The 13,301-nt window shown below is 37.4% G+C and overlaps 1 protein-coding gene across 1 annotated transcript in view; it reads left to right on the forward strand.

Moving 5' to 3' along the window:
• Positions 1 to 13,301, forward strand: part of OCA2 (OCA2 melanosomal transmembrane protein) — a 206,399-nt gene that overhangs the window by 155,067 nt on the left and 38,031 nt on the right. Inside the window, exon 23 of the mRNA XM_035315178.1 lies at positions 10,413 to 10,506. Within this exon, the coding sequence (XP_035171069.1) occupies positions 10,413 to 10,506 (94 nt within the window). The remainder of the gene's footprint in view (positions 1 to 10,412; positions 10,507 to 13,301) is intronic.

Genomic DNA, 13,301 nt, shown 5'->3' on the forward strand with positions numbered 1-13,301 from the left:
TGTAACGGGGAACTGAAAATTATATCATTATTGTCTGATGCCTAAGGCAAAAGATTTTATCTTATTGCTCCTTATGCAACCAAAGGAATTTGGCAAACATGACATTTTGTAGAAATGCCTGATTAAATAATACATTAAAAGTATAGACTTCACAGGTTGTTGTTTACTACATAATACACAGCTTCTGTACTTGTAATTAGATGGTGTTTCTTGGGTTCAGGGTAAACACTGCTGTATGCTTATGTGTCCATGAAGGGAACATCATCATTTGTGCTCATCTTGGAAATACTGTGCAACATGTTGTCCTGAAAAATTTCCAGTGGGTACAATTTTTCTACTGTCACAAAGTGCACAGCCACCTACTGTTTTGGAAGATGATGGGATGAGAAAATACTGTAATTTTCTTTCATTGCTTTAGCTGTTGTCCTGGAAATGAAAGGACTGAATCAATCTCAAGCAAGGCAGAGAGACCTTTGCCAGTATAACTACCACATTGTTGTCATCTTCACCAGTGTCTCCCAAAAGAAAGCTGCATGCTATTAAATTTCTGTCTTTCATGGCATTGGGTTCAGAGATGAGGAGTAACTGAAAATAGCACAGATGATCCTTGCTCTGTAAAAAGTGTACCTGGAAGTGAGAAGGAATGAAAAAATCCTGTCTCTTAATAAAGAAAGCCAACAAGACTGGTGGCCATTGGCAGTTCCTGGTGAGATGACCACAATTTTGAAACTTTTTGGTCTTCCACAGAATTTGAGCTCCATTCTGGCAGAAATTTTCTTGGTCAGGTCAGGTAAATCTTATGCAGTTAACAAGTAAACATGGTAAATTGCCAGGAGATCTAGTTCTAGAAATTTAGAACTAGATAATCTTTAAGATACTAAAGATAACATAGTTATCTTTAAGAACTTAAATGAAGTTGCAAATTAGGAGTCTTGCTGCCCTGGGCTCCCTGTTTGGTGCTGGGGAGACTGGCATTTCCAGGAGGCAGATGAAAATGCCATTGGAAATGCCAGACACTCTCTCAGAGTATGCAGGAGCCCTTAACATACAGAAATTCAAGAGCTCAGAGGGATGTCCAAAGATAGGTCACATGAATTCTGACCTTGGAGCCTCTTGGTTTGTCAATTTTTCTGAATGCTGAATTAGCTCATGTCTGTCTGGTCATTAATGGTCAGGCTGACTAAGTAAAAGCTTCAAAAATGGTATTGCTCACAGTTTTTTTTTTTTTTTTTTTTTTTTTTTTTAATGCATTATCTGCACGTATTTCATTTGTGCTTTGTCTATGAAGGAAATTAAAAAATAAATTTAAAATAAACTGAAGGAAACAAACAAGGCAATAGCTTCAATAATTTTCTATGGTATTCTGACAAATATATTCATACTTCTTTCTCTGGAGATGACATTGAATAAAGTTTTATTCATTAATGCTTCCTATTCTAGTATATGATGAAATTATATCTCTTGAGACTGAGATGTACATAGGACTTCCAATAGTGCTGCCCTGAAATTTTGGAGCATAAATGAAGATTGCTAGTTCCAGCAATTTCAGAACAGGAGGAGCTTTAATCATGTAGATTCTATTGGTTTATAAGTTGTAAAATAACAAGAAATGTGGATTCAACTCAATTTGAGTAAGTGCACAGTCCGAAATCCACCTGTTAAGACTGTTCAATTGTGTAGGACTAGATTCTTTAGTGAGCTGAAGAGGTTATAGCTAAAACCCTTGAAAGGGTTTTGTACATTTGACATTTGTACAGATGGCATTTATTTGTCTTTTTATCTCTTGTTTTTTTCTTTATTCATAAAACGTATGTTTGCAAAAAAGAAAAAAAAAGCTTGAGTTAAAAGTTGACTGAAATCATATTTGAAAGTCACAAGCATTTGAGTTCTCTGCTGCTAGTGTACGAAAAGTACAGAAGTATTTATCTGCTACAGTGAGTACTCCAGTAGTCTAAAGGGGACATTTTCTGTGGTTTATAGTATTGTGCTATTTTTCTTCTCAGTATATTTTCCTGGAGGAGAACACCTGAAAGTTGTCTTTGTCATAATTCTGCTGACAGAGGCAAGCTCTAGGATGCACACAGCCGTGTTGTTCTGGCCATGCAAGCTTGGTTGTACTTTGAGAAAGGAGGTGAAAAGAGCACTTTTCTTCTAACCTTCCAGGGTCAAAACCCAGGTGTGACTAATATCCATTATCCATGGGATAATTACAGCTATTAAAGGACTGAAACCCACACTGCAACTAAAAAGCTGGATTTCTCTTGGTGGTCCGGTGCTGTAGCTGTTCTGTCTCTTGGCAAGCCTCTTTACATGCCTCATGCTGATTGGACCATGCACAGTGGAGAATTACTCATTTGTTATTCCCATTGATTCTGCTCAGTAAAATCCTAAACTAGCTGTAAAGCTTCAGGCTCAGTGAAGGTATAAATCTAGAAATATTTTTATATTACTAAATTGACCCTGCTTCTTTGCAATATGAGGGAAAAGTAGAAGCCTTCAATAAAACATTAAAATATATAATTCTTAATTAATATTATGAAAATAGCACCTGTAGTTGAGTACTCAGCAATTACTAGTAGGAGTACTACTACAAAATTAATTGTTGTATGCAATGGAATGTAACTGAAACTGTAAGAAAAAAAAAATCTGTTGAGAGAATATACTTACCTGAGCTTGAATTTAATCAGGACGCTGATATTGCAAATTTCTGTTGTTTCTAAAGGTCACTGGAGTCTTTTGATGATGTGAAATCCAAAGGCTCAGTTCCATGTCTGTGGGTGAGACACCTCTGACTTAGTTATTTTTCTTTTTGTCTCTGGTTATACAACTCATAATCCAAATAAAAGCTAGGATCATAGGGAATCAATCAAAGTAATATGGGATCTTTCAAAAGGAAATAGCTGCTATTGCTCTTGATTTTAAAAGGCAGGCAAGACAAATGAGGAAATTCAGGAAGTGTCTCAGTTTAAAGATATGTGTGGTATTTAGCAGTATTATACCTTTAAATGTTACAAACCAAGAAACAAATACAGTAGGTATTTTATAATTCTTATGCTAATATCTAATTTCCTTTCTGAATATACTTTACATTGTTTCTGTAGTGTTTGCTGTAATGGAAAGGAGTAATTTGGACTTTAAACAGTGACTCCAGGAAATGGTAGTACTGTTTGCTTGTTCTTAATGAAGAACTCTCTTCAGGTATTAACTGAATGTTTCATTTTTTATTATAGCCCTAAGAACAGTATCATCAGATATGAGCACAAGGAATGTTTTCTCTGCATCGGTTTTCAAGTGTCCAAACTAATCTCTTGTTGTTTTATGAAAAAGACAAGACCTTCAACCTTCTGTAAAAATCCAAGCACTGCTTTTCTTAGCCTTTTCATGACATTCAAACTCTGGGGCATCTTCACGCTTTTTCGGTATGAAGTTCTGCTTAAAGGCTAGCAGTGCTGTAAAGTCCGTGGTGTGAGAGCCAGGCTCATTACCAGTGTACCTGCAGCTAGAGGAGATTCTCTAATCTTTAAGATTACTGAAGATAATCCTCTGTGGCATGGAAGAAATAGAGAATAAAGTTGTGAATATAAAATGTAAAAACAGCTAAACCTCAGCGTGTGCATTTGATGGACATATCGATGTCTTTATTAAGGAAATATCAGAGGCCTGCTTGGCTTTAAGACACTGAGTTAATAAGGAATCAAAAAACATATTGAACCCAGTCAGTTTTTCTTAGCAAGGCCATTTTTCTAGGCTTGAAAAGAGTTATCTTGGCAGACATATATATATCTATGTATGTATGTTATTAAGGGTAAAATATGAAGTATATGGGGTAGAGGATGCTATTTCATATCATCTGTACTGATGAGGATTTATAGTTCAGATGGTAAATCTTAGATTTTAAAATGGAAAGGAGAAGAATATGTATGTAATATACAGAATTCAGTTGTATTCAAAAGTGATTTTTCAAAAGAATTTACACCAAACATAAGCTCACTTAATAATAATGCTTACATTGCTGATGAATTTGAAATGATCATTTTAATTGTTTTCAATCTGTGTAAAATAATTGCTTGCTAAAGAGTTCTGCAAATTAGAGAAAGGCTAATGATCAGTGGTGACAGCAGAGATGACATCAAAGACTCCTGCAAAGCAGAGTTTTGTTTAATTTTATTTCCTTCCCTTGTGCATTTATTTATCATAAATTACGAAGGGTTCATCTTAGAAGCCTTGACCACTTCTATTTTTAGAACAATATAGAATATTTAAACTCATTATGTTGTATTACTGAGTCACTGCAATATGAGAATACAGACTCTGCACAGCTGTCAGCAGAAGAGGTATATTCAGTTAGAAGGTAGCATTTGGGCTATCAGACATAAGACAAGGAAGCTATAGCAAGCTTTGAAACTCTAAGTGCAGAAGATAATACTGGTCTATCTCCTCTTCTTCCACTGCAGGCACTTTCCAGACAATACACCTTTTTTCTGGAAAATGAATAACATTGTTCTGCTTGCAGCAGCGTTGAGTGGTGCAAAAGGAAAAGAAAATCTCAGTCTCTGATATAATTGATTTATAGTGATGAATTAGATACTCAGACACTCTGTGTGACACTAAAGAAAGTTATACTTGTACCCTGGATATTACTTATACATATATTAATATCTGCAGCACAATTGCAGTTAACACACCTAAAATGAAGAGGGGCACTGAGCAGGAGTTTTGAACTTTTTTAAAGCAAGGCACTTGAACCATAACAAAGCGTAACAACTAGGCTCCAATTGAAAGTCAATTTGTGTAAAGTTGGAATCTGAATTTTAAGCATTGAACATTCTAAAATAACTTAATGGAGGGACATTTAGTTTTGAATAATATTATGTTGTTCTGCTCACCTCCGAAGTATAAAGTTGAATAATATACTTTTATTTCTATATTCCTATGGAACTATTTTTCAACATTTGGTCCCTAGTAGTGCCATGTGTGGAGAAGCTGAGAAACTGAGCAGACAATTTTAACACTGATATCTAAAAATCAGAGAGAAAATAAAAAAGTGTAAACTGGATTTTGTGTGCCCAGGAAAATTTCACCTTTTCCTGTCATAGAAAAAAGAAAACAATGAGCATTGAATAAAGCAGTAGTTACAGTAACTGTCCAGCTGGCAGTACGGTAGTAGTAGTAAAATAGGGCAAAGTTCACTTAATTCAAGGTGTTGAATTGAATGGTTAGGTCAATGAACTCTTTGGAAAGAATAACTCAAAACTGTGATTCACCTTCAGTGTTTTCTCTATAAATTTCACATGTAGGCATTTGGACAGAAATATCCCATTCAACATGTTTCCAAACAGGTAAAATTAAAAAAATAAATCAATATTGTATAATTGAAGTCTGTGACATATAACTGTGTTCAGTGAGTTCATGTAGGCCTTTTCCCCTTACTACTTATGAGCTGAGGATCCTGGTTATTGTAAGGATTGGTAATGGTTTAAATGGCCTTAAATTCTTCATCTCTTTATTGATTGCAAATTTGATTATCCAAGGCTTGTTTATTTTTACACATAAACAATATTAAAAGATATTCAAGAGCTGTACACGCTTAAGACATTAATATAAATGGCTCTGTTTAATGAGGCAAATCTGGATTAGATTAGCGTGGAACAGAAAATTAGTGAAAGCTGTGAAAGTTGCCTCCTGTAAGGGTAATCAAAACCATAACTGTTCAGTGTTCACTTCTGTAATCAGGTTTGTCACATTTGCTTGGGATGTGCTTTGAGTATAGAAATGACATATGCTATGGAAAGGAAGCCACATACTTCAGTCTGCTTATTCTTACCTGGATGAAGTGCATGGAAGACTGCACAGTTTTGAAAATGTATGGAAAACAAGGAGCTGGCTTCCTTAAATAGGCTTTGTGTAGACACTATAATGAGATTGTTTACAGCAAAAAGCAGGTCTGAGAAACCTCATCAAAAAATTATTCATGATTATGTGGTGAACTCCTGGTTTCAAAGTGAGAATATTAGCCTGGGACAAAGCAGTACACAGAGCTGTGTCTGTGTAAAACTGTGCCTTGCACAGATGTTTGTCCAAGGCCAGGATAAATCCGCTTTCATGGCTTAAATTGAGTGCTGCATATGTCTTTTAGTGTGGCTACAGGACAGTGAATTTTTGCTTTGCCATTGAAATAATTGGATTACAGAAAAATAATAAACACTTTTCTCTACTGGCACATCGCTAAATAATAGCCTTAGCTCAGCAGTTGTTATGAAAGCAGTGTGGTCTTTTTGCTTCTACATTAGCTAGCCAGAGATACAGGGAAAAGAAAATACAGAAAGACTGTTGGTTAAGTCCATGAGTAGCTTGCTATCTGCTGTTAGGCCATGTGGAGAAGTGGTGTGATAAGCACAGAAAAAAACCAAGACTTTTTTTTTTTTTTTTTTTTTTTTTTTTTCTCTCTCAGAAAAGAGCAATCCTCTTTTAAATTTGCTGCTGCACAAGGTACTATCTCATTTATATTCTGAGAAACCATTTTTATGAAGGCTGCTCATGCCAGGCAAAATAGCTTTATTGGTGATAATCCCTTCCCTTTGATTTCTTGTTGCTTTGAATAAGAAACACGGATTCTGCCAGACACTTTGAGGGTGATTCTCCAGGCAAACATATTAAGAATGCAGCAGACCCAAGGGTTAGGTTTTTCTTGAGGGGGCAATACCAAAGACTCCTAAGAACTGATAGTACTTAGATGTAACAGATGTGCTGCTACCAAGTAAAACTAACAGCTGAGAATGAGGTTTAAAGTGAGAGGAAACATTACTGATGTAAACTGTCTCTCCCTTTGCTTATTATGGTTCTTCCCCAGTTTCCTAGCCCCTTCCTTTGGTAAGATTAATCCGTTCTCCCCAAAGTATTTTTCAGTGCATTGCAGATTGTAGCTACGTGGATGAACTTTGTTCACCAAGGGAGAGGCCTGCTGAGCGAGGGAGGTGCATTAGATATGGTATACCAGCTCTAGACTTGAATTTAGTAGTTTATAGTGTAGTCTCTATCGTGCTATAGCAGAGGGTAATAAATGAACACCATGTTGAGAGGAAGTAGCTGCAAATGGAAGTAGAAGGCTGGAAGAAGCCGGTCTGTTGGATATTGCAGGTATCAAATTACCAAACTATCTCATCATCTTCTCACTTGTTTCTCTAAGTTGGATTGATATAGAAATGCACGTTTAAATAAGTAGGCTTTGGTTTTGGAAATTTTTAGATGAATTTATTTTTAAACTACAACTGTTGAATACTTTCTTATCCTTGACATTGATTTTGCATTCACTAAAGATATTCAAAGTAATTTGCTGTGAGAAAAGATACATTTATGTCACCTTTTCTGGACAGAAATGTTTGAAGACCTTCTACTGTGCTTCTGCAATAATTGTGCAAAGCTAGGGAATGTCCACAGAAAGATGATCGTGATCCATAAGGATTCCTTTGTCATTCTCTTCTCTATAGCCTATGTAGCACCGGCACTTTAACTGACACGTCTGGGTCTTTCTATGATCACACATCAAAGTGAATATATATATGTATATATTTTTTGCATTAAGAAAAATGTTTTGTTGATTTCATGGTTATGAATTGTTAAGCATAATTAGCATTGCCAATAATGACTGCAGTATACCAAGAAAAAAGAATAGGTATGAAAGATAATATTTTTGGCTTACCTCAGACATATCACCTACTATGGATATTAGAAATACTGCATTTAATTCATTGTAATGAATATAGTTTCTTAAAGGATGAGTTACAGTAGTGATCAAAACTGATATACTGGTTATTGCGGTGTTGTACTCTGATACTGTTGACCAGTGTGCTATTACAGCTTGAGCACACAAGCAAATAGGAATCTTTGCTATGGTTTATAAGATTAATTATTCTTAAGGTTGAAGATGATGTGATGATGAAGTGAAGATTCTGTGAAATCCTAGAAAATACTTATTCTTCATTTGCATCAGTTTGAACAAATTTAATGTGTGTAGGTTCCCATGTACATGTATCTAGACTTGACTTATCTGTGATTCAGAGGTCATGGTTTCATTATTTCAATGCTGAGTTAAATGCCTGCCATTGAGATGGATGTTCCTTGGAGGGGAAACAAAAGCTTGCCTTGGTTGTTATTTTCAGTGCGGTTCTTTGAAGCCTGCTGAGCCAATACCTAATTAAACTGCACACACAGTCTGAACAAATGAAAAAGAAATACCACTTCTTTCAGATAACATTTAAGGTGATGATTTCTCTTCAAGTGAAATCTACTCAGGGAAATCAATTCAATGCTGAAGCAGAAACTCTTTCCATAATACCTCATTATTTGAAGGCATTACTGTAACACATGTACAGTATCGAAGAGAGTGTGCTGTTTGGAGATCTTGGCTGTATCTTGTCACAGCCATGGGACATGTATAATTTCATCCCTGTTTCCTTAATTTGAAACCAGAGCTATATTCCTTGTCTATAGTAATATTATTCTGATGGTGATGTCTAATTGCACTACATGTAGAGCAGAAACCTCTTATGGAATGTTTGGAGGCTGTAGACTAGTGATTAGCTTTGGAATTGAAAATTATTTAAGTGTTCCTGGCTGACTCCTCTAATAACTTCAGCTGTATTAACTTGCTACGTTTTTGTATTAAGCCACATGCTTTATGTCTTGCCTTTCTTATGTGAAAGCCTACCAGGAATTCTGGTGTTCTAAGTTCAATTTCTTATCTCTGAAGTATTAAAGTAACTAAAATACACTTTTAGTCAAAGACAGGACAAGGAAAAAATGCTCAGTTGCTTTGGAAGGTCAAAGCCTTAAAAACAGCAAGTAGGAGCCAGCTCACCTAACATAGCTTGTGAGAGAGCAGAAAAAGCAGAAAAAAGGGGAAAAAAAGGTGGGTTGGGTCAAGGGGAGGGAACCATTAAAGATATAAATTGACTTTTTGGTGTTGAGGACATGGGGAGATGTTTTCCTTACCTCAAGGAAAAGTATGTGCACCATGAGTGAATACTTAGGGGAATCATACTTCGGTCTTTATTCTGACCTATTCTTTGGTAAACTGAGCTCAGGGTGACCTGAAATGTTTATTAAGTCAAAACAATTAACTTCAACATTAATTAACTTCTGAGCAGTTTCTCTCAAAGTCAAACTAGAAGAGGCTTCACTAAGCAGTAATGTTGAAGCGCCAAAATGAGAAGAGTAACTATATGCCAATGACAGCAAATTAAGACTTGTGCTTAGAATAAAAGGTTGTTAATGTAGTGATGTATGACAAAAGAGATGACTTGCCACAGTTTAAAAAAAATTCTTCCAGATGGTTACCTCTTTTGCTCAAAATTTCAATGAAGGAATAGAATACAGATTTCCCAAATCATGCTTTAGAACAGAAATATTTTGCTGCTTTGTGGAAGTCAAGTATGCAACTTTACTGAGGTCTAAGATATAACGTATGTGAAAACTACAGAAGATGGGTCAGTCTTTTTGAATGCTGAATACTTCTTTATGTTGCCACAATATTGAAACTTTAGAGAAAACACAGGAGTAAATTAGTTAGTGGAAAAGGCTTGAAAGAAAAAAGAAGAGATATGTAGTTCTCTCAAGAAGATAGATGTGCTTTATAAACGTGCACATTTATAAACATGCACACAAAGGCATTTTTTGCCTTTGCATTTTCCTCTCGTAAGGGGACCTGTATAATGTAATTTGTTGAAGTTCACTAGATAAAGGTATTTTCTTCTATGTAATAAAGAAGCATTATGGTTTGGCAAACAAACTTTATATCTATGGTGATCCTTTTGACTTCAGCAAATACATGTGAAACATATCTAGTCTCTTCCATTGTCTGATTTTTTATTTATTAAAAAGGCAACACAAAACCCAACCAGCAATTAGTTATCATATATATATAAAATACATTAATTTGTCAATGTCAAGCCTGTGTAGGGAAAAAATGCATCCATCTTTCTTAACATCCTCAAATATTAGTTGAAGATATTGCTGCAAAATTCTGCTTTCTTCCCTGTGCTATCTCATCCTTTGTTTTCAGCTCATCTGATGTCATCGTATTGTATAAGAAAAAAATCAAGTTTATCTGAATGCAAGTCTCTGGTGTCACTTTGATGACTGTTAAATTGGTGTTATGTTTCTTCACTATTTTCCTGGCTTATGTAGAGTTAGAGAATGATACCAGGCTTATCTTTGAAAGCAAGGAACTATTTATAGGATGTAGAGATATTGTCTGTATGTTTCTTTGCAAGTCTATACAACAGAAATTGATTTTTTTTTTTTTTTTTTTTTTTTTCTAACTGGTACATCTAAGGACTTTAGCACAGAATAAACAGAAGAAAGGTAAGAAACAGAGCATGGCTATAAAACAGTATTTGTTTTCTGAACTGCAGGTAACGGGACATTGATTGGAGCATCTGCAAATGTTGTTTGTGCAGGAATTGCTGAACAGCATGGTTATGGCTTCTCTTTCATGGAGTTTTTCAGGTAAATTTTAAAATTCTCTCTTTAAATATGTCATTTTTTTTTTTTTTTTTTTTTTCTTGAGACACACAATGGATCCTCCAATGAGAAAATCTATCAAAAAGGTCTATAAAATAGATCTGTATTTCTTACTGTAAGGGTGACAGAGCACTGGCACAGTTTCCCCAGAGAGGTGGTGGAGTCTCCTTTGGAGATACTCAAAACCCACCTGGATGTGATTCTGTGCAACATGAATTAGGTGACCCTGCTTGGTAGGGGGCTTGGACCAGATGATTTCCAGAGGTCCCTTCTAACCTCAGCCATTCTGAGACTCTGTGTTTATAATTTGTTTTTGGGAACTGAAATGCCAGCACAAGGCTGATCATGTAATTTTTATGTAGTGTGGACAGAGTGTATAAAGGTGTTGTGATTACAGTGAAACCCTGGGAGAAGGTGGGATGCCCCAGTTCAGACTGAGTAGAACTTCACAATTCCCTTAAGTAAACTGATTTATCTAAAAGAAATTACTATTTTTTTGACCACCTACTCAGCAGCTATAAGTGAAAGTGTATGGTCAGTGTCATGGTCAACAAGGGAATGGTCAACAAGGGAATGGCATGAAGCTCTGTCAGGGGAGGTTCAGGTTGAATGTTAGGGAAAGGTTCTTCACTGAGAGTCTCTAAATCAAGTCTTCACTGGCTTAGGAAAAGCAGAAACAAAGATGTTTAAAGTGTAACTAGTCCTTTCAGCATTGTTCACTGGAATTTACTCTTTGGAAAGACTGAAGGTGATACACAGATGTTCTGACGTTGCCGTCTTTATGTATGCTTTCAGTGGAAATAATTACTGGGGAAAGCTGTGGTAATTGTGAGGAAAGATGTGAGAACTGAATCCAGACCAGTCACAGGAAGGTAGTATTGGATATTAATTAGCAGAAAGAACATAAAAGCCCACTTTTGCTAGCTTCTCATTCCCTGAGCAGGCAGTTCATGAGTTATTTCATAACTTGCCTTAGGAAAAGATTTATTTTAGTCAAATGTACCCTGATTCAATATATTCAGAGGCTTCCCCTGGCATTAAGAGGTATTATGTGTATCTCTTGAGGATTTTGATCTTGCTTACTTTTATTCATGAAGGTTTCCTCAAAGAACAGAGTGTTTCTTTTCTGCATTTCTTCCTTGTTTTCCCAGGGTCCCTCATTAGGTTTCACACCTCTGATTCAAGGTCTTCTGTAGAGCTTCTACTAGTCTATACTGTTAGTATCTTAGAGGATGTTTTGATGTTGTTGAACTCAGTTCTGGGAATGATAAGGTAGAGTCCCTGTGGATAAGGATCGGGGGGGTCAACAAGGTGGACATCCTGGTGGGAGTCTGTTATAGACTGCCAAAACAAGATTAAGAGATGGATAAGGCATTCTACAAACAGCTGGTGGAAGTTGCACAGTCACCAGTGCTTGTTCTCATGGGGGACTTCAACTTCATGGACCTATGCTGGAAATACAATACAGCCCTGAGGAAGCAGTCTAGGAGGTTCCTGGACTGTGTGGAAGACAGCTTCCTGACTCAGCTGGTTAGTGAGCCTACCAGAGGGAGTGCCTTGCTAGACCTGCTGTTCACGAACAGAGGATTGGTGGGAGATGTGGAGGTCAGGAGCTGTCTTGGGCAGAGTGGCCACAAAATTGTAGTTCTCTATTCTTGGTGAACTCAGGAGGGGCATCGGTAAAACTGCTACCTTGGACTTCTTCAGGGCAGATTTTGAACTGTTCAGGGTGCTGGTAGGCAGGGTCTCTTGGGAGTCACTCCTGAAGGGCAGAGGGATCCAGAAAGGCTGGATGCTCCTCAAGAAGGAAGTCTTAAAGATGCAAGAACAGGCTGCCCCTGTGTGTCATAAGATAAGCTGGTGGGGAAGAAGACCGGCATGGCTGAGCAGGGAGCCTTTTCTGAGTTTCTGGGAGAAAATGAGAGTTTATGTCTGGTGGAAGAAGGGACAGGCAACTCATGAGAGTACGAAGAAGTTGCCAGCATTTGCAGAGAGAAAATCAGGAAGACCAAAGCGTAGCACTAGCTCAACCTGGCCACTATGGTTAAGGATAACAAAAAGTGTTTTTACAAATATATTAACAGTAAGAGGAGAGCCAAGGAGAATCTCTATCCTTTACTGGAAGCAGGGGGGAATGTGATTACTAAGGATAAGGGAAAGGCTGAGGTTCTTAATGCCTTCTTTACATCTGTCTTTACTTGTCAGAACACTTATTCTTGGGTTACTCATCCTCCCGACCTGGAAGTCTGGGATGGGGAGTAGAAGAAACCCCCCACTGTTCAGGTGGAAACAGTTAGAGACCTGCTGCTCCACCTGGACTGTCACAAGTCCATGGGGCCACATGGAATCTACCTGAGGGTGCTGAGGGAGCTGGTGGATGTGATTGCTGGGCTGCTTTCCATCATCCGTTAGCAGTCATGGTCATCCAGAGAGGTCTTGGATGACTGGAGACTTGCTAATGTGACATCCATCTGTATGAAGGGTTGTAAGGAGGACCTGAGGAACTACAGGCCTGTCAGCCTAGCCTTGGTGCCATGAAAGGTGATGGAGCGGGTCATCTTGAATGCAATCACACAGCATGTGCAGAACAACTGGGGGCTCAGGCCCAGTCAGCATGGGCTCATGAAAGGCAAGTCCAGCCTGACCAACCTCATCTCCTTCTATGACTGGGTGACCCACCTGGTAGAAGAAGGAAAGGCTGTTGAAGTAGTCTACCTAGACTTCACCAAGGCCACTCCTTGCTGGGTTAAAAACTAGATGGACGGCCGGGCCCAGAGAGT

The sequence above is a fragment of the Oxyura jamaicensis genome, chromosome 1, assembly GCF_011077185.1.
Source record: "Oxyura jamaicensis isolate SHBP4307 breed ruddy duck chromosome 1, BPBGC_Ojam_1.0, whole genome shotgun sequence".
NCBI classification, from domain to species: Eukaryota; Metazoa; Chordata; class Aves; order Anseriformes; family Anatidae; genus Oxyura; species Oxyura jamaicensis.